The sequence below is a fragment of the Rhipicephalus microplus genome, unplaced genomic scaffold, assembly GCF_043290135.1.
Source record: "Rhipicephalus microplus isolate Deutch F79 unplaced genomic scaffold, USDA_Rmic scaffold_19, whole genome shotgun sequence".
NCBI lineage: Eukaryota > Metazoa > Arthropoda > Arachnida > Ixodida > Ixodidae > Rhipicephalus > Rhipicephalus microplus.
In genome coordinates this window covers 4,177,313-4,204,643 of record NW_027464592.1, presented here as the reverse complement: position 1 = coordinate 4,204,643, position 27,331 = coordinate 4,177,313, and the positions used below count along the sequence as shown (strand labels likewise).

At 46.7% G+C, this 27,331-nt stretch overlaps 1 protein-coding gene and 1 long non-coding RNA gene across 2 annotated transcripts in view; one reads left to right on the top strand and one right to left on the bottom strand.

Annotated features, from left to right (window-relative positions):
- LOC142785204 (uncharacterized) overlaps nucleotides 1–27,331 on the bottom strand; it is a 145,726-nt gene that overhangs the window by 7,197 nt on the left and 111,198 nt on the right. Inside the window, exon 8 of the mRNA XM_075883653.1 lies at nucleotides 1,988–2,056. Within this exon, the coding sequence (XP_075739768.1) occupies nucleotides 1,988–2,056 (69 nt within the window). The remainder of the gene's footprint in view (nucleotides 1–1,987; nucleotides 2,057–27,331) is intronic.
- Nucleotides 13,698–14,819, top strand: LOC142785218 (uncharacterized). The gene is made up of 2 exons (XR_012888873.1): nucleotides 13,698–13,788; nucleotides 14,169–14,819. It is a non-coding gene; the product is annotated as an uncharacterized LOC142785218 (long non-coding RNA).

Sequence of the window (27,331 nt, the reverse complement as noted above, 5' to 3'; positions counted from 1 at the left end):
CACGTGCCTGCTTCAGAAAGGGCCGCAGTTTGACTGGATCCCTGAATGTGAGTCTGCTTTATCCGAATTGAAGTTTCTTTTGACGTCTCATCCAAATCTTCCACACCTCAATCCTCTGGCTACCAAGGAACTTCACACAGACGCTAGCAGTATTGATGTAGGTGCTGTCCTGATTGAACACTTGGATAACAAAGAACATGTCGTAGCGTATGCAAGTCCCTCGCTAAGCAAGTCCGAGCGTAACTACACCATCACAGGGCAAATGCCTCGCAGTGCAGCACTTCCAGTCCTACCTCTACGGATGCTTCTTTACCACTGTGACGGACCATCATTCTTTCTGCTGGTTGGTCAATCTGCGTGACCCATCTAGTCGGCTTGTGCGTTGGGCACTTCGTCTACAAGAATACGACTTCATGGTTTCCCATAAAAGCGGTCGATGTCACGCTGACGCAGATTGTCTTCCGCGACCACCATTTCCAACAACGGAATGTGAAACGGACAACTTCGACAACTACATCATATCACTGAACCAACTGTTTCCCGATACCTAGACCTTTAGGAATAAGATAAGTTTTGCAATAATTTTGCTGTCTGCTTTGCTGAAATATATACAGCTTTAATTATTATGAGACTCAAGCACTTGTGGAAAGTAGTTGGTAAAAGCCAGTTATTGTTCACTTTGCATAAATTCCTTCGTTTTTTTTATATTATTGCGATAGCAATTATATGGACACTTTGGGCTGGATTTTTCCGCCGGCGTTGGCGTTGCCGTCACTCACCATATATGTATAAGTATCTATATATATGAAGATGCAAGAAAGAAAAAAATCCAAAAAAAGACAAGGCGCGCGGAATCAAACTTGGGTCCTCTGCATCACGAGTGCGAGGCGCTAATCACTGAGCCACAGAGGAGCACGTCCTTCAACATTCAAACAACACTCTATCTAGATCTACCACTTACCACTACTGATGGGCATCCCGTGGGAAATTATCGTGTCTTCAGCATTGCTAGCAAGATGGCGCAATGAGCGCACATCGCCACATCGCGCGGTGGCGCACGCTCTCATCTTTTTTGCGTACTTCGCCACGCTTAGAGAAGGGGAGCAATGATGCCCCCTCGTGCGCCCTTATTTCGCAGTGGGGAGAATCGTATGCCTTGGCTGGCCTTGGGCTTTACCTAAAAGGATTTTGTTGTAATTACCGGGTGCACCAAGGTCACTACAATCATTTCGAATCTCAGTTTTTGAAAAGCGCACACTCTGCAGACACAGCGAAGTAACAACTGAGATGCCTGTTTGCGTGCATCTGTACCTGTGAGTAGGTTTTTTGCGTAATTTGCGTGGGAGAAAAGTGGGGCACAATTTGATCTGCATTCTATTCTGCGCGTGACCTTTCAAATTGTTGCTATCACGTTCATTGCTTTGCCTTTGCGGCAAAGCTGTGACTTTCTTCTTGGAAAGCACCACCTTTTTAGTGCGACAATTTTTCACAGGAACATGACGTTCTTGCGATGAGTGGTTAGCGAACGGCCACGAACGCGCTGTTTGGTTCTCCGCAAAAAATATTCTCGTAATATAATATTATAAGATGAACACTGAACAACTGAAATGTCACTCCCGATTCACATTGTTTGCGTATGTGCATTTCTAGATGCATTGACGATGTGGGCGAGCCAAACCCGATTTAGCAGCAGAATGTGTGCTACTTATAGAGCAAGAGGAATGTGCAGAAGCTTCAGACTCGCCTTATCCATACCTCTCACTGTAAATATATTAGAAAATGTTTTTCACCACCACCACCGTCCATGTAGCCTTTTCTAGTACCCGGATGAGTTAGCATCATGCCTAGTGTATCCGCATTATTATAGGGCATGAAATATAGCGATATACAAGTGTCTCCTCGCCAGATAAGTCACACTTGTCTAGTACTAAGAAATTCGGCAGCTACGAGAAATGCCCCTAAAATAGGAGAAACTGCCATCACTCACGTTCTCGCAAGCGCATCTTTGTGTCCATGCCTGGCAAGAGAGTAAACGTTGGAGACAGTCCAGCAGACACTGCAAGAAAGACCACTTGTTAGAAATAGTGCTTTTCTGAAGAGCCCACGAGGACTTTCGTACAAGTAATTAACACAGTGAATTACAAAAATACACTTCATGTAACCAAATGTGCTATTAGTAAATGGTGCAGTATTTCCATCTGCGTATACAAATCAAATAAGGCTCTGTTTAGGTGTAGAAAAAGGCAACACTCAATGCAGTAGGTAAATAATTAGGGTCAGCGAGTATGTAGCAAAAGGTAAAGTACCAACGCAAGCATAGTAACGATGCAAGCACGGCTGATTAAGGGGGGTGGGGGGTGCTTTCCCTTTTCTGAGTGTAACTATCCACTTCTTTCCCATCGGGTACTTGGAATAGTAGTGAAAGTTGGTCTGTCTGTGTCTGTACATTTGTCTGTTTGTCCACTCTTAACGGCACCGGTACTTGAAACAGCCGACTCCATCCACAGCGCCCACCAATGCTGCTCAAGGTTTAGCGTTTATACTTGTGCAATTGTCAATTAATAAGCAACTATTGTGCAAGTTTGGGGCACCATAATACGTATATATTCTGCATGTACATCCTTTACTGGCATGTACATCTTTTACTAGAAAAGGCATACATAAGCAATTTTTAGAACCGTAGCACTTATCACGCAGCGCTGACCATGCAACGCTTGCACGGAACGGGGAGTTTCTAACGCTTTGCTAAGACGCGATGGTGGTGGCACCAACCCGTTGCCTTGCGTTCTAAACCTTATCACCTCTGCGACGGGCGCACACACCCGTCTCGGAGTCACGCGCTTTTTTTTTAAGAACGCTGCCAGGTGGCGCTCATGTCTCACATGTGACTTGACTTGATGCACTCGATCGCCTCCGCTGCACGCTCCAGGCACTCTAACGCAGTGCCTCCAGAATACCATCCACCGATTTTTTTACGGAGAACATAAAATAAATTGTTCACTCTCTCCACACGCAAGACTATAGTCTTTCGACCACATTTGCAGATTACATGCATATACGGGGCCAAGTTTTTCTGGTGCTGAACGTCTATAAATTCATCAGCTGCTTAGGTAGAGGTACCCAAGGTGGAGCATTTCCCTTTGCGGAAGCAAGTGACCAACTTCTTATACAATTGGACAAAAAATGCTCCTTGACGATCAACTAAACTAGACTATCGAAAGTACGGGGTCTCCGAGAGATCAATCCACCTATCAAAATGTCCTTTAATTCTAGCTACAAACTGTGTAGCTGTCTCTCCGTTCTATGGTTTTGACGCTCGGAAACGCTCACGATACTCTTCTGCCATGAGACGAAAATGCCGCAGAGGAGCTATCTTTACATGAGTATAATCTAGGCAGTAGTCAGAAGACAGTCTTCCATACACTTTCAGAGCTTCTCCTGTGAGGCACATGCTCAAGGCGATTGCCCATTGTAATTTGTCCCAGCCTCGGCTTGTCCTCACGCATTCGAACCTCTTGAGGTACGCGTCAAAGTCGTCTCGGGCAATCTCAAACTGCAGGAGAAATTTTCGAAGATTTATGGAAGGGTAGCGCACTGCTTGTACTTCAGGTCATTCTCCCGGTGGCGTTCGGTACGCTGGTGCTGCATCTAGCTCGGCAAGCCTTATGCGTAGCGGAAGGCTGCGTTCCTCTGCTTTGGCTAGAGCTTGCTCCGAGGCCACACGTTTGCCGGTATTTTTTCTCGCTCAACAGCCATCAGGTCGTGTTCTTTCGCCGCTTCATGCTGAGCCGCTCTATCATCTCGCTGACGATTTTCCTGCAGTCTCCTCCACCCTCTCAACTCTGCCTCTGACAAGCTCACTCGCTCCCCAGTTCCCTTAATTTCTGCATTTCCATAGCATCTACAATGTGTCTGTGCCACAGAGAACAAGTTCGTCCTGTCCCCTGGATGCCAAAATGTCACGGTGTATTAGCTTCACCGTATGAGGTTCAAGAAATAAAGACAAAGCGGGCGTTTTAAGTAGCACCCACACATCCAAACATTTAATCTATAGAAGATCAACTCTGCTGAGAGTCAAACGGTGAGTCGTGAACGGTTGTCGTCGGGACCCCTCGTGACGACTCACGTACAGGTGAACTCTGGGGCGGCCCGTGGACTTCTTGATAATTCAGAGCCACAAACTCTGAGGCACTAGGCGTCGGCAGGAACAGGGATTTGTTCTTCGCATCGCTGCCTCTTCCACCGAACGCTACGGTAATTGCTCGAATCTAACGCGCACCTTTTTTTCCGGTTAAGCGAGTTCTTAAGTCGCATGCACGTTAGAATCGAGTACAAACAAAAAAATTGCAGTCAATTTATTGCCATCGGCAAATCCAAAATGGCCGCCCCCTACGTGCGTCGGCATGGCGCGTCGGCCATTTCTGCCTACGTGTTTCCCATGTGCGGCACTTCGTATGTGTGCTGAGGAGCTCGTCATCTAGTACTGCATTAGCATCGACGGCGTGGAAGGGCCAACTCTAAAAACACGAGCGCACCACGATGCCGCTTTTAAAAGAAAAGTCATCGCGTGTGCAGAAACGGACGAAAATCGGGCCGCATCGCGGTCGCTCGGAGTTCCCGAAACGTGCATGCGGGACCGGCGGAAACAAAAGCAGAAGATTGTCGACAGCAAAGCTTCACGCAAAGGCTTCAGTGGACCACAGCAGGGTCGGTTTCGGCAAATAAAGAGCTGCTCGGCGAGTATGTGCTTGAGCAGCGAGCGGCACAGCGGCCCGTGACGACAGAACTGCTCCAAGTGCGGGCTATGCAATTAGTCTTGGAAAAAGGTCTAATGCGGAGCCAGTTTAAAGCGAGCAGGTGCTGGCTAACAAACTTTATGAAGAGGAAAGGCTTTTCCCTCCGAAGGGGAACATGCATATGCGAAAAGTTTTGTGGTGGAGTACGATGAAAAGCTTCACAGTTTTCAGAGGTTCGTTCTAAACTTGCGGCGCAACAACGGCTACCTGCTTGGGCAAATCGGGAATGCCGATCAGACGCCTCTTTACTTCGACATGCCCGGCACCACAACTGTCAAGAAGAATGGGGCGAAGCAAGTTCGCGTGCTGACATCGGTCCACGGTAAAACTGCAGGGACGGCAATGCTCTGTTACACGTCAGATGAGCACAAGCTTCGCCCGTACCTCATATTTAAATCGAAGACGCTCCCGAAAGGAGTCGTTTTTTTGAGTGGTGTGATCGTGCGGGCCAGCGAGAAAAATGGGTGCGCGTTGAAATCGATGTCCTATGTTTTTTTGTTTTTTTTTTTTTTCGTGGTGGAAATCGGGTGCGCGTTACAATCGAGGGCACGGTAGAATCGAGTAAATACGGTACTTGCACCATGCGCTGCCCTTCCACTCCTGCCTTTTTATTCTCGGTGCTCCTGCCACGAGAGTTTTCCGCGTCTTTCATGTTTTTCTTTTCTTTTTGTAGTCTGTGTCACAGTGACTCAACAGCATGGTCGTCTATGTCGCTATCACTTCGCCGAAGTCTTTACACTCAAAACATGATACATCTACTGTGTCACAGTCTTTGCAAATCAGCAGATTGAATGCATCATCGACGATGTTTTTTAATATGTGCGCTACCTTCTCAAACTCCCCCATGCCATCGTACGCTTTGCGGCAAAGGGCGAGCACATCCTGTATGTAAGACAGCTACGACTCCAATGACCTTTGAGTGCGAGATTCAAGCTCCTTTTTGGTCACTGCCTTCATGCCAGTAGATTTGCCAAACAGTACATGCATCTTTTTTTTTTGCACGCTTTCCAGCTGACAATTAACGCTTCGTGATTCTCAAACCACACTTTGGCTGTTCTCTTCAGATAGAATGATATGTTCACCAGCATGAGTGTTTCGTCCCAACGATAATTCTTGCTTGTTTTGTTTGCTCATACAACGGCAACCATTCTTGAATGTCGACATTGTAGGTCCCGCAGAACACGCCAGGGTTTTTGAGCTGGGGCAGAGCAACTATCGTCGTCGCCATTGCAGCTGTGGAAGCGGGACTCTGTTGTGCCATCATTGAATAAACTAAGCTTCGGCCGCTGTGTAGCTTCGTTATACTGTCTTCGTACCCAGCACCTCCACCGGAATGTCCTGGGTTGCGAGTAAATAAAAGAAATGTATTTACATATTGTAGACAGAGTACACAGAGTCCTTCAGCCAAGATGGCAGACTGGCAACAACAACATGAGTCCTTTCCATCAAAGTCGTCCTTAGCCCTAACTCCGCCAACAGCGAGACTGCAGGCAGGACCGACGAGCTAGCGCACTTGTGGCGATGTGCTTCTTCGCAAGCAACGAAGCGGTAAGGGACGGCACGATCAGATTACTACGAGTGGGCGCGTGGTCTACGAGCGCGGCGTGCCATCGGAGTTGGCTTTAGCCCTAGCTCTGCTGACAGCGAGACTGCGGGCAGAAACGACGCGCTAGCGCACTCTTGGCGACCGTGCTTCTTCGCAAGGAATGAAGCACATCACTCACTACCTCCTCTGAACCACGTTTGGGCATTTTACGCATCGACAACAGACCACACAGTGAAGCTCGTCACCCCCCCCCCCCCTTCAAAGCCAAGGATTGCTCGGAACAGCGGCTAGCAGTTTCGCGCATCGTCACTCGAAAATGCGATGCCAAGCGCAGTGTGCGCCGTGTTTTTGTCATCGTAGTTACACATTTTGGGCATCGTCACCGAACGCCGCCGGCAAGTGCATTACGCGCCGGCTGCACTGTCCACGCGGCCACGCACTCCACCGTCATATGGAGTGCTGTCAATAAGCTTTTGTGATGCGATTTAGACGTGCTTGGAGCCGTGCTTGATATCGCCACGAAGTGTATGAATGTTTGAAGGCAATGAAAGCCCCATAGATTAGAGTTTCCACGACCGGCTGTATGATGATGCGCTTTACTGCTAGAGTGGCAAAAGAACATGTGTCAATCAGGGGCACAAATTTTTATATGCCCGTTTCGCTTCATTAATTATACTGCTAAAAATTCCTGTGCCACAAGTCTTCTGCCTATAACTTTGTTATTTGGAAAGAAGGCATCGGGCGTCATGGTGTGATCCAGTTTTCTGATGCAACAAACCTTTTTCCAAATAAAGCAATGCTCAGTGATTATTTGTAATCAAGTACTCAATTACACTAATTACAACTTCAGCACAAAAAATATGTGTAATCATTTCAGTATATGGTCTTATTCAATTACAACCTTTCTGTTATGCCTATCACACCACTCCTTCATACAGAGAACTTGGTTTGAAATCCATGCTTGTTCTTTGTAAATCATGAAAAGGAGGTTATGGGAAAAAAAAACAACCAAGGAACACTGGTCAGAGACCAGATGCCCGAGAAGTCAAATATCACAAGACAAACCTGAGATCACAATTTTTAGGTGTCAGACGTAAAGAAAAGTTGAAACTTTAAACGCAGTTTTCTCAATACTGCTTTTTTTTTTTTTTTAACAATATGCTCATCTCCTCCATGAAGTTCAATGAAGAAATAATTTGTCTCTCATAAAGTGTTTGTGGTATCGCCTCAAAATTTTTATGGAAGGATTGTGAGGTCATTTTTAGTGCCTGGGCCAATTTTCATCAATATCCAACGAGAAACAAGAAAGTTCATCGAAAAAAAGCCTGTCGACGCTTTTTCTCACAAGTGTGTTTTGGACATTATGCATTGCTCGTGAAAAGTGCAGCACGGGAATGCCTGGACAAATTTTGATGCAGTTTTTTTTTTTTCGGAATCCCAAAACATTTCTTGAGGGTTTGACAATCTTATAATTCTTGTTTATGGCTGCCTGGACAAATTTTGATGCAGTTTTTTTTTTCAGAATCCCAAAACATTTTTTGAGGGTTTGACAATCTTATAATTCTTGTTTATGGCTCAGTTTTTTGTTGTTGTTTTTTTCTAGAAGATGGCTTGTACGTGACACTGTTTCTGACAATGTGTGTAGTCAGCCGTGATCTCTATAAAAAAAAAAGAGAAGTGATAAAAATATTCTGCGGTTCTCATACCCAATAGTCTTCTTCTGAGTAAAGATCAGCACCATTTGCAGCTTTCTGGTATGTTTTGTTACAGCGCTAGGCTTTCCACGAACATACCACATAAGCCAAACCACGTAGCATGATGCAACTTGGGAACTACTCAAAGTATCATGATGAAACTGCATATTTCTTTATTCAAGACACTTATGAGAATGCATGCGAAATTTCATTGCTCTAGGTCAACAAACGAAAAAAGTTTTTTTTATCGCCACCGACCCCTTAATAAACAGTGCTGTGTTGTCAGCACCATGGTGGGATGTGGGCCTGCAATGTTGCAAGACGGTGACGACGAAGCACTAAAGACATCTAAAAACCGAGAAAATCTGGCTTGACGACATAAAGCATGTCAAACTAATAATCACACGAATATAGTGAACATAAAAGAGAAGGAAAAAAACATGGCTTCATCAGGGAAATAGTATGAAGACCGATTTCTGTTCACTGGTTATTCTACAACAATAATTATTTTTTTGGTCCAAGTAGGCATAGATGAGCCAGCTCAAAAAGTGGCATCTGAATTTGAAACAAGAAAGTACAGTCAACTTCTCTTAAATGAAACTCGAAGGGGATCCATACAACTGTTCCATTTATAAGCATACAACTGTTCCATTTATCAGAAGTTTCATTTAAGCAAAGTACACTTATTTAGTAAACCCTTTTTTAGTAAACCAAGACCTTTATTCCAATTGCACAAACCTCACCTTACTCATGAGGATGAGTAGGAGAAAAAAAAAAGGGAGTGAAGAGTGCTTTGTTTGGCAAGATTGAGTTGTTTTTTCACAAGGTATGCACCTATGTCTGACAAACTAGCTAGAATTCTGGACAAGTCTCATTCTCAAAGTAGCGCTGCAAAAGTTCAGCAGCCTCTCTAGCTGATCGGTCTGGTGGCACCACTGAACTGGCAGTACTGTCATCACATTCAACACTGGAAGATTGATCCTCATCTTGCACTTCGGCAATCATTTACTTGACAGTCTCTTCAACATTTTCATCCATTGATTCGTAGTCCTGCAGAGTGAAAGGGGCAGAGGGTACGACCTGACTGAATACTGTCTTAATGTCGGCATTAGCAGGGCTTTCTTCTTCATCAGCTACTGCTTTCTTGCACTTGAAAGCCAGCATGGTGAAAGCATCTATGTATTGTTGTTGCCTTCACTTGCTCCCAGGCACAAGCCAAAATGTGGATGGCTGCCAATAAATCTAACCTGTAGCATTTCTCGCTGCCTGCTCTCAGCAGCATATGATGGAGTAATTTTCTGTGGCAATGAACTTTAATGTTCTGAATAATCCCTTGATCTGTTGGCTGGATCAATGCCATTGAATTGGCTGGCAAGAACTCCAGAGTGATGGCTTGGAGTACTTGAACCTGACCGTGGGCTGGGCAATTGTCCACGATGAAGACAACCTTTTTGCCTTGCCTCGTAAATCTAGCGTCTTCCTCCCGAAGCCAGTTTTCCAATATGGCCATGGTCATCCACGCTTTTCCGTTCCCATGTTACATAACGGAAAGGTGTCGAACCAACATCACCTAGACTATTCACAAGGCCCATTCATACCCCTCTCTCCAGACGGCATACGTCACGCTAGTTGTCCGATGTTATGACCGGCACAGCAAGGAGGTGGCTTGCAAGGGACGCTCATCGGCGTAACGGTCAAACGCTGTCCGCGTCCTGCAGGAACGCGGGAGGCGTCTGTGTGCGCCGCAGGAAATGCACATCAGCGTCGCTGGGACACACAGTCGGTGTCTAGCGCGTGCACGGACGGCTATAAAAGGAGCGTGTCGGGAGTGCGCTGTGCTCTCTCTCTGGACTTCGCTGGCCCGCTCGTCTCGAGTGCGCTCAGGGCCCTTGTGATGAAAAGGCGCGTCTGAACGCTCTCGTTGCAATGTACTTCTCTTGCAAATATGTAAATTAAACGCATCTTCTACTTGTTCGTGAGACGCGTCGCAAAAGTCGTCCTTCGCCGGATCCTGGGTGGCAGCCTCAACGTCTCCCCGGACATATCACCGACTGTCCAGTGGCCGAGGACGTGTCGCTCAGGTTGTGGTGTTGGTCACCCCGCGCACTTTTTTACCCCGAACGGCGGACAAGCCACGACAGGTTTGCCTTTCAACGCTACCTGCTTCGCTGGTTAGACTGTGTTAGGCTTGGTGCTGCATCGCACTGCTCCGAGTCTTCGTCCGTTCCCACGTGTCCTATTTTATTGGTGTTGTATTTGTGAGTATGTGATTACACATCGATCAGTGCGTAATGGGACGTTGTTGTGTTCCCGGGTGCCGCGGCAATTATGACAGTGCTCCCAAAGTGCGTGTTTTCGCATTCCCCAAGGATGAAGCTCGGAAGAAGTCTTGGATAAAAGCCATTCCGCGAAAGGATTTCACACCAAGCATACACTCCAAGGTGAGAAACTGCTTAAGTTTGTTGTCTTACCGGCTCTATCGCATTACTGGCGTTCTGGCTCTGTTACTGTTGAACCGAGCGACTATCGTGAGTGGTGATGATAGTTTTGTCGCGCTTCAGGTAGGGCAGTGCGGTAAAATAGAAAAGAAATACTCAGGCTCGTGTCAAAGTTCCCATTAGCCCGTTTCGTATGAAAGTAATGAAGTCACTGTTATGCTTGGCGCAGGTCTGTGCACTCCACTTCCTCGAGGCTGACTTCATCACAAAGCTGTCACATTTCAACGCAGCGTTGGGACAAACATTGACAGTCGACAGCGAGAGGGTGAGCCTAGTGTGAGATGCTATACCCTCGGTGTTTCCGAACTGTCCGTCCTACCTGAGCACGAATCGCAATCGCCGAGAATCTCCCGTCTCGAAACGAGCTCGAATGGAAGACGAGGTCTTGAGCAAAGCGATTAAGAACTCTATATGCGCAAAAAAAAGCGAACAGGAGAGAAATGCTGTGTCCTCTTTCGAACACTTAAGAGGCAAGCTTTCTGCTGTATGCAGTAATGATTTCTGGACCATCAAGGCAAACGATCGTTGGTGATGTTTCTCCGCATCGAAGATAATCCTTCACCACACGTGAGGTTTTCCGTCACTGTGCTTGCTGATCTCTCACTTGCAGTCTCAGCAGGTATGATAGAGCTGGTTTCATTACCTTGCGGAGGCGCAGTTCCAGGCGCAGTGCGCGACATCATGACGTTACCGCACTGCTCCAGCAGCTGGAAAACCACATGACTGAGACGCCTGAAGTTGCAAGTTCGTCGAAAACAGCGTCAGTGTTGCAGCATATCGGCTCCTTATTGAATGAACTGTCCAAAGACAGTGACACGACCGAAGAACACAGTGCTTCGTTTCGTTTGCTAAATGAGCAAATAGCTCTCGCACTCGCTGCCCCCATTCGTCGCTACAGTGCTGAAACATTAGTGTTTTCTAGCATTCTGCACTCCATATCTCCGCACGCCTATAACTTTGCCAGATCAGCGTCGAAATTGACTTTACCCCATCCTTCAACCCTGCGCCGCGTTTGTTCCAAGTATGGAGGCGATCCACTGAAGGAGCAAAACGAAGCGAACTTCCTCTCCTACATTCGAGAAAGAGTGAAGTGCATGCAGCCGAACGAAAAGACCGTGACGCTAATGGTTGATGAAATTCATATCAAGCCATACTTCGATTAGAGAGGGGGCAGCATAGTTGGATCTGCAGCCAATTCTCAAGAGGCAGCCACAACCGCTCATGTTTTCATGCTTCAGTCGCTCTTGTCATCAAACAAAGATGTGCTTCACATTTTTCCTGTTGCTAAAATGACCGCCGAAATTCTACATGAGTTCTGCAAGAAAGTAATTTTAGAAGTGCAATCTATGGGCCTCAGCGTCATTGCTGTAATTACCGACAACAATTCCCACAACCGGAAAATGATGTTTTTCTCAGAGAAACAGGAAGTGCGCATTGTATATCCTCATCCAGCCGACAACAATCGGCCTCTGTTTTATGTCGTAGACCCTGTGCACATACTGAAATACATCAGGAACAACTGGATGAATAAAAAAAAAACGAAGGAATATGCTTTTAGTTTCCAGAAGTGAACCTGTCAGGAATATTGCCCGACGGGCTGCCCAGAATGAAACCAGCATCATTTGAAGTCGTACGGCAGCTGTATGCACTGGAGCAGACATCGCTTCTCAAGCTTGGCTACAAGCTGAATTCCAAGGCAATCAATCCAACACCTATGGAGAGACAAAATGTAAAGTTGGTGTTAAATGTCATTAATCCGTTTGTATCAAACGCACTTGAGACGCGTGGCGATGCCCTTAAAACAACATGTGCCAGTTCAACAGCTCTCTTCATAAACATCATATCGACGTGGTGGAAAATCGTCAACGTGAAGACCCCTTCGAAAGGTCGCCGACTGAACGACACCCTTCAAAATCCAGTGAATTCTACGGTGGATCAACAGCTGGTTTTCTTTAGTGGCATGGTAGACTGGCTAGATGCTTGGAGCAGCGTCAACATGAGCCGTGGCTGCTTGACAAGGGAAACACATTCTGCGTTGAGACTCACTTGCTACTCCCTTGTTGAGCTGTCGCGGTACTATTTAGAAGAACTGAAGTTCAAGTATGTCTTGCTGGGAAAATTTCAAACTGACACTCTTGAAGATCGCTTCGGTCCCTACCGTCAGCTTGCTGGTGCACAATATCATGTTTCCCTGAGGCAGCTTCTGGAGTCTGAAAAGAAAATTCGTCTGCAAAAGCTGCTGATGCTTCAGCAGCCAGACATCAGCAGCAAAAGTGACACAGAAGTATCGCAACATAACTTCTCTGTTCACATCTCAAATGATGAAATTTCCAACCCAAAGCATGACATGGAGGTCGTTGCTTATATCGCTGGATATTGTGCTCATTCAGCTCTGAAGAAGCTGTCATGCTCATTTTACAGCAGCGTGCTCGTCCTGGAGAACAGGAACATAGATGTGGAAGGTAACACAATGATTGACAACTTGTCAAGAGGAAGCTTAAAGTTTCCGCAGCCATGTACTGTGCACATGGTGCTGGTGACAACGCTTGTTGTCGAAAAGCTCACCAAGGGAGAAAATGCAAAGGCGTTCCTCGCGTCGAACAACCAACGTGGCATTGTAAGCTCCATTACCACATCACTGCTAGGAGATGTTGAGCTAGAGACTTGTGAAAATGGCCATACCTCTGAGGCTATCGTGCGGCATGTAGTGCGTGTTGCAACAAATGTCGCTCTGAACAACTTTTGTAGACTTCGAAATGACACCATCCAAAGCACCGCACAAAAAAAAAGGCAGCTGACAGAAAAATCAAAACATTGAACAAGAAATGAGGTAGGATGGTTTTAGCCTTTCGTCCTAATAAAACCACTTCTACAAATGCATTTCTGACTATTACAGATTGATCACTAAAGTGTAAAGGCAGGCGTAAACAAATGCAGACCGCCTAGGAACAAAAAAAGAACAAAAAAAAAAGAAACACCGGCTTTCAATAAGTGCCCACAGCAGATATAACGAGAACGAGTGCCGACGACGGCCGGGGTGCAGGTGGGCAACTAGCGTGACGTCACGCTCTCCCCGGAGGGGCCTTGTCAATATTCTAGGTGGTGTTGGTCGAACGCCTTTGAAACAACGTGGGTGCCTTGATTTTCCTATTACCAACGGCTTCAATTTCTCATCTCCTGCCATGTTTGCACCCACCAGCACAATGATGCGATTTTTACTGCCTTTTCCTTCACTACAGGCTTCGCCTTTGAAGGTGAGCGTCTTTGATGGAAGCGCCTTATAAAAAAGACCCATCTCGTTGACGATGAAGACGTCTCGTGGATCAAAGCTCACCGAAATTTCCTTAAACTGCCCCTGTTGCCAGTTGGTGCAAATGTCCCTGTTGACTGCACCACTCTCACCCGAGATTGCTTTGAAGACTAGGCCATGGCGTGTTTTGAAGCGGCTGAGCCATGGCGATCTCTCGAGCTTTCTGCTCAAGAATTGCCTCGCTTATGGGCAAATTAGAAGTCCGTGCACGCTTGAACGAAAGAAAAAGAACTTTTCTAGATGTTTATAAGGCGTCGTTCGCATTCGTTTAGATGTAAAGGTACCGTCCTTAACAGTGCCTTCAATCTTTTTCTGTTTTTCCAGATCCGCGACAGCGTCGATTTTGGGATGTATTTTTTTGCCACCTCCATCTTGGGCAGGCCGCTTCGATCGAGCTCTTGAAGAATTTGTAGCTTTTTATCAAGCGGGTGTGTATGGTGCGGCCACTTCCTTTCGATCAGACTGAATTAACACAGTGATCCACCGCAACTTGCCGACTTTGCTCCTACAGCCACAAGCGAGAATGGATACTGGATTGGCTTGTCTCGATCTCGAGGTGTTGCCATGGTTGTGAGACTACCTGTGGCATGAGGGAGTCTATGCTGTGTTTAGAGTTTGTGCCGTTTAACCGTAGGTGACCAATAAGCACTGTTTCGATTAACCGATGAATTTTACTGTGCAACACATAGAAATACAGCCATATGAGCCCGTTTAGTTCCGTTAATGAGGCATTTTTGTTTAAGCGAGTTTCGTTTATTGGCAGTCCAATGTACTTTTTTTGCATGATGAGGAACTGAGTCGCTAGCTCATAGGCCCACGCTATCAGTGTTGTTTTGAGAAGCGTCCTGCTCTTAGCGTGGAGGGACCTGAAACTGTTGAACTTTAAGCGCTGCCTTTTGCATGCGTTCCTGTTGATTCATCATTGCCATGCTGTGAAGTCGCTGTCTCTAAGCACAATAAATTTGCCGAACTTTACGCGGTCGTGTCAGGCATTTCAGATGCAATTGAACTTTTGGCCCCCGTCGCTTCAGAGAAGTCAGCAGTAGAGCCAGCCATTTTCACAGAGCTTTTCTTGTTTTCTTGTTTTTTGCTGCACCGTCAGGCACTTTCGGTATTTCTCAAACTTGTCCGCCACCTATTATGTCGCTCTGGTTTACGCGGAGCCTTGAAATGCAACACATGCTCCATACAATTCTGATACACCAACTTGCTATTCGAGACTAAACATCACTCGCCCTTTTCAAAGCGCAGCCAAAGACAAGGCCGCTGATGCATATATGTCGCGTCGAGGTATACGTGCACTGAATTACAAAGCGCGAATCAGCTAAACAAATAAAATACACAGGCAGGGTTCACAATCACAGGGCAACGTGTTACTAAATCACGAAATCCCATGCCCACAAACCTTTGAGAAAGATGTTCTTTGGCATGCAAATAGCTGCCGTCCCATTCAGTAGCGCCATCTCAACTCGCGTGACGGGGACTCGCTCGCTAAATTCCATGCCGACCAGTTGTGCCCTCGCGATCTCCGACGTCAGCGTACCTCTGGCCTGGGCTGGCCCTACGTCAGCTCCTGACACCGACCTTCGACAACAGTGCAGCTCTGACCTACCAAACTTGCCCTACGCCATCTCCCGACGCCGACAAGAGCTCTCGCAAGTGGCGCCCTGTCCTCGGACTCCTGTGACCGTGTTTCCATCTTTCCTATCTCTCCTATCCCCTCGATTTGTCCTCGCTCACTGGCCTAGCGCATCATTTTATCTCTCTATACCCTTAATCCTATTCTTTTAACCTTTCCTCACCCCCATTCCTTGTGAGCTACTGTTGAGGTGTCGCTCTCTGAAGCTGACAGTTACGGGGCTCACTTTTCTCTTCCTTTCTCTCTAAGAACCACTTGGTAGTCGCGTGATGGAAACTACTCGTAGCTGAAGGTCATCGGCGTACGCAATCTGCCCCCACCCTCTCCTTGTGCGGAGCAGCGAGTGTCAGCACCTAACATATTCTTACACCATGATCATGGCCTGTATCATACAGCCAGGAACACAAGCCCTGGTGGTGCCTTAGTGTGTTGAACACAAGCCCTGGTGTGTTGAAGTCACCAAGCTGTCCAAATGGAAGGGTGCTATTACCAGCTCCAGACTCAAAGAGTTATGGGCAGTCCAACGGGCCCCCGATGCAACAGACTTGGAATTTTTGTTCTGACGTGGCAGCGGCCTGCATCCATCCACCCAGTAATGGACAGGTGGCAAGATCAGACCAATTTCTGTAGCACCAACCCATTCAGGGTGATAGTTTTTGTAAAGGCCACACGTAACATACCAACAGACTGCATATACCACAGCTCACCTAAACAGCTTTGCCATTGAAACAGGCAAAGGGCAATCATTTATTTATCCTTGCAGGCAACAACTTTTTGTCAACTCCATCACAACTGACTGTGTAATATTTATGCGTCACATGCAACGGTGATGCCGCACCATTTGAAATGACTTTTTAAAATTCTCTTATGCATTATATCTATAATAAAATATTTACTTAAACAAATGAGATTAATATAACACTTACATGTCTGTGTAGAGGACTCCTTCAATTGACGGGGCCGAAGGCCTCCTAGAAAAATACAGACAAAATGAAAAAATTACACCAAGTCTATTCATTCAAATATATCTAGCATATTTCACTGTGCACAGGACTTTTCTCAACATTTTCCCTGTTGCGTGTTAAGTGCTCAAACAGTCATGCACTTCTGCAAGACCAGTAGGTCTATGTTTCACTCGAGAGTAAAATAAACTGAGATAAAGGGAAATTGTAGAAAGATATACAATCTTGTTATAAGAACGAAGCGGCTGTGGTCTCTATTGCCAGCTACTTGCTGTTTTAAGTGGTGTGGCGACCATGGAGATGGCCTCAATGCATTTCTTGTGCCCACCAAAATGGTACAATTCCTACTGAAGGGGCATGAGATCACCTATTATTATTATTATTATTATTATTTTATATTATTATTAATATTATTATTATTATTATTATTATTATTATTATTATTATTATAACAACTTCATTGTAGAGAAACGAGTTTTATGTAACTGTCTTTGGCATGTGTCCGGAAAGCAAAATTTGTTACTGTTGACACTTGACACACAAAATTTTCAGAGAATATTCAGCTTTGTATACTGATTTCAAACACGTAATTGCATTTTTTTTACACCAGTCCAAGAAAAAAGTTACAACAATTCTTATTTTATGAATTCGGGATGCGACTTGCTTAAAAAGTATTGCATTCGAATAGCTCAAATATTCAGCTTTGTATACTGATTTCAAACACGTAATTGCATTTTTTTTACACCAGTCCAAGAAAAAAGTTACAACAATTCTTATTTTATGAATTCGGGATGCGACTTGCTTAAAAAGTATTGCATTCGAATAGCTCACGTTCAGCAGGCATGTTCCTGAATGTTCAAACAGTGCAAATATGAAATTTACTGCTTGTCTCTGAATTTGAGCCAAAGTTATTAAGTCTTCTTTTCGCAGTCTCTTAGCTGTGAATTTTTGTTGCTGATTTCTAGAAGATTTCATAATGTTCCGTCCTAAAATACTTTATCATCATTTTTTTCCCACTTGCTGATCCTATAGCATTCAAGGAAGAAAAAAAGACAATGAATGAGTATTGGCGACAAAGTGTTCATTCCAGAATTTAAACCTTGTAAAATCTTTATTTGAGAAAAACGCATATAACTAAAACTTGCGAAAATAAATATGCCGCCACAAAACTTATAATTAGGATCTTCAGAAAGTCTCAGGAGAGTAATCTGAACCAAGCTCATGCTCGTGCTTCTTCATTGTGGCTGCCTAGAATGCCACTGAAGAACTTTCACTTCGCGCTAGATGCACAACGGTAGTAATCTTTTTGCCAGTCCGCTGGCTGCTTTGGCTTGTTGGCTCTTACTGTAGTTCACGCAAAATAAGTGAACTAGACTCCTTGTTTCCCAGATAGAAATGCATACAAGCTAGCATCTGCCACGGCAGTCTCAACAGCACATTCTTGTCGTTTTGTGACAGGCTCCATATAACAGAGTGCAATGCCTCATTTTTTTGCATTCTGTGTTTTTTCTCTCGCACATCTTCGCATGAGCTTCTTGTCAGACAAGCTCTCATACACAAGGTCCAGCGCATGGCTGACAGCCTCTGGCGAGTTGTACTTGCTTTTTGGCATGGGCCCATTCTTTTCCATGGCTGCATTGTGCATGCACCATGACTCGGGGCCCTGTGGACAATAGCTGTGGTTAGGCTGCTCGCTAGTGGACGTCACATGGTAATATATAGCCCACACAGCCTTGTGCATCTTGTCCACATTCCCAGAATGGGATTTGAGAGCACAGTCATAGTAACTTGTCAATCATGTTATAAGGTCACCCGTAAGATAACCCTTGCCACTCATGCGCTCGCCGGCGTCTCTTTTGTGCTTCTGCACAAAATTTCCAACTGTAGTCCCCATTTTCTTCTGCACACGGTTCGCACAATCTTGTTTCTGAACATTAATGAAGCCATACACTTTGCCTTCGTTGACAGCAAGCACTCTATGACCGGCTGTCACCATCACAAAGCAAGGTTAGACTATGAAGCGAAAGTGAGTGCTGAAATAAAATTGTTGCTGCCTCTACGTCCATTTGGCCAGCTTTGCATGAGGTGTTTTTCTGACATGAATACTTAGATTTCCGCTCGGCATACTCTGGGCTGTCGGGTTTTGGGCCACGTTAGCAGCAGAGGGAAAAATTAGACAGCACTACATAGTCAAGCACATATCTTGAAAAAACTTCTGCTACAGAGGCCACTCCAATGTGTGAGGTGTGTCCTCTTGCATGCCAGCTTTCATAAAAAGAGTGCAATATTTTCAGGGTTGCCGAAATTAAGGTCCTTGTAGACACTCATCACTGTTGCGGCACAACTAGTCATATGAGTCGGCACAAGCTCTCGTTGCTACTGGCTGGAGCTTTGTTTTTAGGAACTGCTGGTAATCTTCATGCGTAGACCTACCAGCTGTACCAACTGCGGGGAAGTGGGTTCTAACAGAGATCGTATGAAGACCTACCAGCATGAAGTATGAAGACCTTGGTGTGAAACGGCCATAGCGGTAAAGATGTCGTTCAGTGTCATCAACTCAATTCCTGTGCTCTGCACAGCAGGTGCCAGGCGAACGTTTATCTCAAACAGGTTGCAGTTATTGTTACAGCCAACACGTCGTGAACTCAATTTTGAACCAACTTCCCCGCAGTTTCTCACGAACTCCATTTTGAACGAACTTCCTGGCAGTTTCTGCAGCGAAGCTATAGCTTCACGGCGACACCGTACTCACTTGAGTCACATTCAATAGTCAGCTGTCCCCGGCACACTCGACAAGAAGAACATTTCTGAAATAAGCTGTTTACCAAGTCCAGGTCAACAGTTGTTTACGTCGTGCCGACGAACTTTCGATGCCGCGCTCACTCAGAGAACACTCAATTCGCGATCAGCTGCCGAGACCGAGGAAAGTTTTGCTGCTTTCTGTTGTGCACAACACTTAATGATATTCAGGTTAGGTTAGGTTAATTTGGTTTTTATTGCGCAAAAGCAGCTAAAGCTATGCTGCGCCAGACACAAGACTTTCAGGAATGGACACAGAAAAGATGATATTTTAAAGCTTATTTACCAGGTTACATTCTTTCAGAAAGTGGCATAGATGTGTTCAGGCGACGACCTTATTCTTAAAACATATGATAAGGTTAGCATTGCTCTTCGATCACATAGAGGGGGCTCATTGCATTCTACGTATTGACTTTGCACAGGTGATGTTCTGTAAGCACCACTTGACAGACGGAGACCGAGGTTGTGTATAGAGTCAAGACGGCGTATGTATGAGTTTCGTGCCAAGTCGTAGACTACGCATCCGTAGTCTATTGATTGATTGATTTGTGGGGTTTAACGTCCCCAAACCACTATATGATTATGAGAGACGCCGTAGTGGAGGGCTCCGGAAATTTTTACCACCTGGGATTCTTTAACGTGCACCCAAATTTGAGCACACGGGCCTACAACATTTCCGCCTCCATCGGAAATGCAGCCGCCGCAGCCGGGATTTGAACCCGCGACCTGCGGGTCAGCAGCCGAGTACCTTAGCCACTAGACCACCGCGGCGGGGCGCATCCGTAGTCTAAAATGCTGTGTACAAGAGATCGGTAAATGCGTATAAGGCAGAGTCGATCGAAACCTCAGTGTTTATGGGAGAGTACTTTGAGCACGTTGAGTGCTCCGTTTGCCTTAGTTTTCAGTGCGTTTATGTGTGGCAGAAAGTTTAGTTTTCGGTCGAATGTGATTCCTAGAAATTTGTGTTCTTGTTTTACCGGCATGTTGATGTTGTATAGCTTGAGTGCGGGTTCAGGGAACAATCCTCTTTTTTGCGTAAAGAGAACAGCCGTGCTTTTTTGGGCTGAAAAGCGGAAACCATTTTGGTCGGCCCATTTCATAAGACGATTTATTGTAATTTGGAGTTGCCTTTCGCAGGATGATAGGCTGGAGGCTCGGCATGCGATTTGGAGATCGTCAACATAGATGGAGTGCATGACTGTACGGGGTATAGCCCTGTTGATGGAGTTCATTTTCACTATAAACAGGGTGGTGCTCAAAATGCAGCCCTGTGGTACACCATTTTCTTGGACAAATATTCGTGATAGTACCGTACCCAAACGTACTTGAAAAGTTCTATTCGATAAAAAATCGTGTAAGCAGCTCAGCATTCTTCCGCGAATCCTTAAGTTAGCTAGATCTCTGAGAATTCCATATCTCCAAGTTGTGTCATATGCTTTCTCTAAGTCTAAGAAGACCAAGAGACATAACTGTTTGTGTAGAAATGCTTGTCCTATTTCTTGTTCAAGCCAAACAATGTGATCAGTGGTGGAACAGCCCTTTTTGTATCCGCACTGGTGTGCGTCTATTAGGTGCTCCGATTCCAGAGTGAAAGTAAGTCTAATATTTACGATTCTTTCGCAAGTTTTTGCAAGGCAACTTGTTAATGCAATGGGCCTGTAGCTACTTGGGGTTGTTGGGGGTTTACCAAGTTTTAGGAATGGTATGACTATGGCTTTTTTCCAATCTTCAGGCATTATGCCAGAGTCCCATATTTTGTTGAAGAATTGGAGAAGTGCCTTCGCGAATGCTTGGGATAGGTGTGCCAACATTGCGTAGTGTATCTGGTCAGACCCTGTTGCTGTTTTTTTACCGGCAGAAAGTACCCTGTTTAATTCGTGCAGCGTAAGCAGAAGGTTATAACTTTCATTTGAGGTACTGCTAGTAGGCAATCTTTGTCTTTCTGCATTTTCTTTATATTTCAGGAATGTATTGGTGTAATTTGCTGAGCATGATACCTTATAAAAGTGTTCTCCTAATAGGTTGGCCTGGTCTTCTAGTGTTGATTGTGTGTCTGGACTTGTAAGCAGTGGTATTGTGTAGGAGGAGTACTCTCCCTTGAACTTCCTCACCTAGTCCCAGATGTGTTTAGAAGTGACTGAACTGTTAATTGATGATATGTATTTTTGCCATGAATCCTTTTCTGCCTGTCTTCGAATAAATTGGGCTCTGGCTTTTGCATGTTTGAAGTTGATGAGGTTGGTGTAGGTGGGGTATCTTCTTAGAATTCCCCAGGCCTTATTTTGTTGTTTTTTGGCATCAGTACACTCGTTTGTCCACCAAGGGTTGAGTTTCTTGCGTACCATGCCGGATCTCTCAACGAACTAATCATCCTCTTCAAGTCGCACGCCCACGTGCACGCACCGTTACTTTTTCAACATCATTTTTTCCTCGCACAGCAGTTGCCTGGAATGGCCTTTCAGGCGACATTCCTGCCATTACTTGTACTTCTACCTTCACAACCAGTATCAATAATCATCTTTCACTTTACGACAAACGATTGTTTTCTGCTCAATTTTTGTGTACCCACCCCTTAAGTAATGCCCCGCAAGGGGTCCTTAAGGAAATAAAATGAAATGAAATAAAATGAGATGATTGCGGTATTGCTTTTTCTTCTGCTAAGATTAAAACTTTGACGAACTCTTCGTTTAGTTCCGCAACAGAAAGCTCCGATGAGAAAACTTCATCGAGCTTCGCGTTTTCTGTGAAAACTGGCCAGTTCGCGAGCTGTAATTTCCACCGGCGTGGCCTGCTTGTTAAAGTTGGGTAGGATAGTATGAGTTTTATGATGCCGAGTTGATGATCACTACCATAAGACGTGTTGACCACGTCCCATTTAAAATCGTTAAAAATACACGATGAACACATGGCGAGATCTAGGCAACTAAAAGTGCGTGAGGTTGGTGTAAAGTAGGTAAAAGCCCAGGAATTAAGAAGGCAGATGTCATTTGATAAAATGAAATCTTCCACGGCTTGCCCTCTTGCGCAAGTTTTGTCGCTACCCCAAAGGGTTGAATGAGCACTGAAATCCTGCCACGTTTCAGACCCTGATGGACCGACTACTGGAGGGAATTAATCACCAGTTTGCCATGGCGTTTCTTGATGATGTCCTGGTGTATTCGGAGACCCTAGAGGATCATCTTGAGCATGTTTGGGAGGTGTTGAAGCGGATAAGTTCGGCACAGCTGACCATTAACCCAGAGAAGGTGCACGTGTGCTGTCAATACCTTAAGTTCCTTGGCCATGAAATATCGCCCGGGCAGTGTAGGCCGGACAAGGAAAAAGTGCGAGCGGTGCTGGACTATCCTCAACCAACAACACTCAAACAGCTGCAGGCCTTCCTGGGACTAGCAGGCTATTACAGAGGGTTCATACCTCAGTTTTCTATCACTGCACGTCCACTCACAGAACTCCTTAAGAAAAAGCAACGTTGGCGGTGGGAGCTGCAGCAAGAGGAAGCCTTTAGAGCACTTAAGCAGTCCCTGGCCGACGATGTTGTTGTAAACTTGCCGGACCTCAACAGACCATTCGTGGTGGAAACAGACGCCAGTGGAGTCGGCATTGCAGCGGTGCTTCTGCAGGCAGCCGAGAGTGATGCTCAACTGCGTCCAATAAGCTTCATTAGCAGGGTACTCACTGAGGCAGAGCAGCGCTATACAGTGCAAGAATGGGAGTGTCTGGCTGTGGTGTGGGCAGTGGACAAGTTCCGACCATACCTTGAATTCACCGAGTTTGAGGTACACTGTGATCACTCCTCACTATCCTGGATGTTCACCACAGACCAGGCCTCACCACGTGTAAAGCGTTGGGTTTTGCGGCTGCAAGGTTTCAACTGCCGAATCAAGCACAGGCGGGTCTTGCAAATGTGCCAGCCGACGCCTTGAGCAGAGCTCCCCTTCAGCACCAGGAAGTTCCAAGCCCGAGTCTACACGAGACGCTGTTCCCTATGGCTGTTCCAAAGCCCAGCCCACAAATCAGCTTTGAGGCAGCTGCTGTAGCATCTGAAGTGGACGACACTACTGTCTTGAATGATGCAGGGCTCCTCGCCCAGGAACAAGAGCAGGACCCCATACTGTCAAAACTACGAACAGTGATGAAGGGAGGAAAGCTTCCGCCCACTGACAGTGATCAACCCTTGATAAAAGACCTGGCGGAGACGACCGAGATGGAAGAAAGTGGGTTGCTTGTACAGCACCGAGGGAACAGGAAAGTACCTTGGCTACCAAACCATCTCTGCAACTTGGTCCTGCGACTGTCCCATGACCACCCGATTAGCAGCCACTCCGGCTTTTTTAAGACCCTCAAACGCGTTTCTCAGAATTTCCTGTGGCTGGGTATGCGCTCGGACATATCCAAGTATGTGCGATGCTGCCAGGTTTGTCAGCGCACCAAAGCCCACCGGCAGAAGCCAGAAGGGCTGATGAGCAGTCAATGGGCCACTGCCCCTATGGAACAGCTCAGCGTGGACATAATTGGGCCCTTGCCTATGACACCTCGACGCCACAAGTACCTTCTCGTGGTGATTCACCAAGTTCACCAAGTTCATTGAACTTTTTCCATTGCGGGCAGCAAACAGCAAAAGTGTGGTGGCCTGCATGATCCAGGTTTTTTGCAGACATGGCACACCTGTCTCCATTTCAAGTGATAATGGAAAACCGTTTGTAAGCAGGTTGTGGAAGGGCCTCCTTGAGCATTGGGGCATACAAGACCGACACACTGTTCCGTACCGCCCTGCCGGGCAAATGGTGGAGCGCCACAACGGCATTATCAAGCAGTGCCTTAGGGCTTATTGTTCCAACCACAAAGACTGGGACCAGCACATCCCTGAAATCGCCCTGGCCATGCGCACGGCTGAAAGCGTTGTCACGGGCTACACGCCTGCCTTCCTCTGTTATGGCCGGGAGCTGAGAACCCCATGGACACAGGCTGAGGCCAAAAACGACGCGGAGCCTCCTGCGACAGCATACCGTGCATTTGCTACTGAGGTCTCCAAGTGTCTGCAGGAGGTGCTTGACTTCTCCAGGACACACCAAAACCACATGTGGCGCGCTCAGAAGACTCGCTACGACCAGCACAGGCGGCCACTGACAATACAGGAGGGTGATCTTGTTCTGCTCGAAAGCCACTCCCTCAGCGATGCCACCAAGGGCTTCTCCTCGAAGCTTGCACCCCGGCGTTCCGGTCTCTTTCGGGCAGTGAGACGTGTGGGACAGAATGACTTTGTTCTAGTGGACCCCAAAACGGGTTGTCGCCACGGTGTGAGACACGCAGATCAGCTGACACTGTACCATGACGCTGCAGGCGATGTGTAGTGGTGGCTTCACATTTTGAGGGGGGGGAGACCTGTGAGAGTGGCCGAGAGAGGGCGTTACGTGACGGCGTCATCATCATCGGGACTTGGCCGAGAGAGGGCACTACGTGACTGCGTCATCATCATCATTGGGACTGGAGTGGTGGGGGTTGCGTGTGTGGGGAAGGGAGAGTTCGGGCTGGTTCGAAGGAGTGGCAAGACGTAGCGGTGTGTGGTGGGCGATTTAGGGTTAGCGCGTGACAACATAACACTCTGACGTGGTCATCACAGCAACAAAGACTTCAGTCAGTCCGTTGAAGACGCAACTCGTTATTTCAGCAAACTTTCGCCTAGAAAAGACAAGTCAAACTGCAAGCGATTTTCAAGGCATCTATAGGGTCCTACATAGCTTCTACTCAATGAAAATTAAGAATGTTATAAACCAAGCATACAAAGCTTTAGAAAATTTCATTGAGCTTGTGTCACCAATATACAATAAATGAATAAGTGAATGAAATTCTTTGAATTTATGTCACACTCAAAGATTTCGGTGCGACATTCAAAAATGAAACTTCAACCTTTATTTTCCCTGTTAATATTGGATTTATGAAAGAGAAACTTATGGCATCAGAGTTCTCAAAAAGCAGTTTATCAATATAACTGAAGTCATTGTTTCTCTTTAACTACTTTATAAACTCTGCAATTATTTTCACGTCTGCTTGCTAAAATAAATACAGGTTTATCGTGAGATTCAAGCAGTAGCAGAAAGAAGTAGGTAAATACCAGTTTGCTTTGCATAACTTCTTTCATTTTTGTGGTGTTTCGGTTTAGTTTTCATGGTTGCCAGATTCGGTTTCATGTAAAGCCTCTCAGGGGGCGCTACCATGTGTACATAAGCGCGGCATTGTACATAATAAAGTAGTTCTTGCTTGGCTACCAGCTGCTGCGTACCTCGTGTCGGCCAGCGCTTCAGCGCCGTGCCCACTGTGTTCTTCGTGCGGCACGTTCGCCGCATGATACACTTTGGCGACAAGGATCATCAATCCACGTGCATCAGGCGTCAAGGTGGGCATTCAGCCTTTTTCATCATGCTGTTGACTCAGCACCCGTGCAAGCTGTCCCACCACTACTGTATTTCCTGCTTACATTCTCACTTTTTGACACTTCGTGCCACTCCAGTCACGAGGCCTACCTATGTGCGCGTCTCTCCTGAACTGCTGTCTCGATGCTCTCTTCGGCAAGCATGTACGCTGCGATACCTCCATCCGAGCTCCTGCAGTGCCTCCTATTTCATGGCGACAGTGGGGTACGGTTCTTCAAATTTACATTGATGCCGCTGCTAGGGATGCCATCCCGGAGAAGAAGAAGGCGCTGCTCCTGCACGCCTTGGGCGTCGAGGGACTTAACACTTACCTGCAGGCCGCCGAAGATGAGCTGGGAGCCGTCCGGCCAACTCAGGAGACGTGTTCGAATGTGTACGACGCAGCCCTTGTGCTGCTTAATGAAATCTGACTCTCCATCGGACCCGCCGTGTTTGCGCGCCTACTTCAAAGCCCTGCGTCAGGGCTCGGACCAGCCGGCGGTAAAATTTATACAGGAGGTGTGCCGAGTAGCCAAGCTTTGTGATTTCGGCGCGTCGGGCGACATCCTCGCTTTCGACCAGATCGTCTCTGGCATCACGTCGCCGCACCTACAAAGAACTTTCTTCAAGATGGGCAAGGACTACTCCGTACAGAAGGCGCTCGACGTAGCAAGAAAAAAGGAGCGCGTCGACTGCGCGTTGCCAGTTATCTGGAGCGCAAGTCGACGCAGTGTCTTCACGCCCTATTCAAGATGCCAGACCGAATGGGGGCAGTCCTCCCCAAGGTCCGGTGCAAGATGGCGCCGACAGGACTTCTCCTGTGTGCACATCCTCGCCCTGCGCTGCTGCGGACACGTCCTCTCTAGCTTCGCCACCAGCACGCGCGGATGCCTGCCACCGCTGCAGGTAAACGCAGCATTGGGCGAACTTTGCCGCATGCCCTGCCAGGAGCCCAAGGTATTCGCGGTGCAGACGTCGAGGACACTTCAAGCGGGTCTGCCGCACTACTAAGGACTCGACCGGTCATCAAGGCACATCGACGGTGACCAATATAGTTGCTGTCCTGCAAGTGGACGAAACGGTCACCACTGTTGGACTTCTCCATCTAACCGTATAGATCAATGGTTCTGCAGCTCGCTCCTGGAAATAGATGTCATGTCATCTGAGCTCTGAAAATAATCATCAGAGGCGAGACCCTCACTTGTTCTCTCGTCGACTCCTCGGCGGTTCCGGCGAATGCGTCACCGGTGTATCACCCCCTGTTTTCGTCGTACATCGGCAGGGTCCTGAATTACATTCAGCGTGTCAAGTGTCGACCTGGTCTGCAGCCAGTGGCGGCCAAACTGCGTCGTCTTCCCTTCTTGCCGAGGTAACAAGTCGCGGATAAGCTGCAACGACTAGAGCTGAGTGTCATCATTGAGAGGGTGGATGCTTTGGACTGGGTGTCTCCCTTGGTCGTCATCCTCAAGAAGGACAATTCCATCCGACTGTGCGTCAATCTCCATGAGCCGAACAAGGCTACTGTGGTGGACGGGTTCCCTCTACCCCACATCGAGGAACTCTTACAACAGTTAACAGTATTGCATCCGCATACCATCAAGTTGAGTTAGCGGAGGAGAGTCGTGACCATACTACTTTTCTAACTCATCAAGGGCTTTACAGATTTCGCAGAGTGTG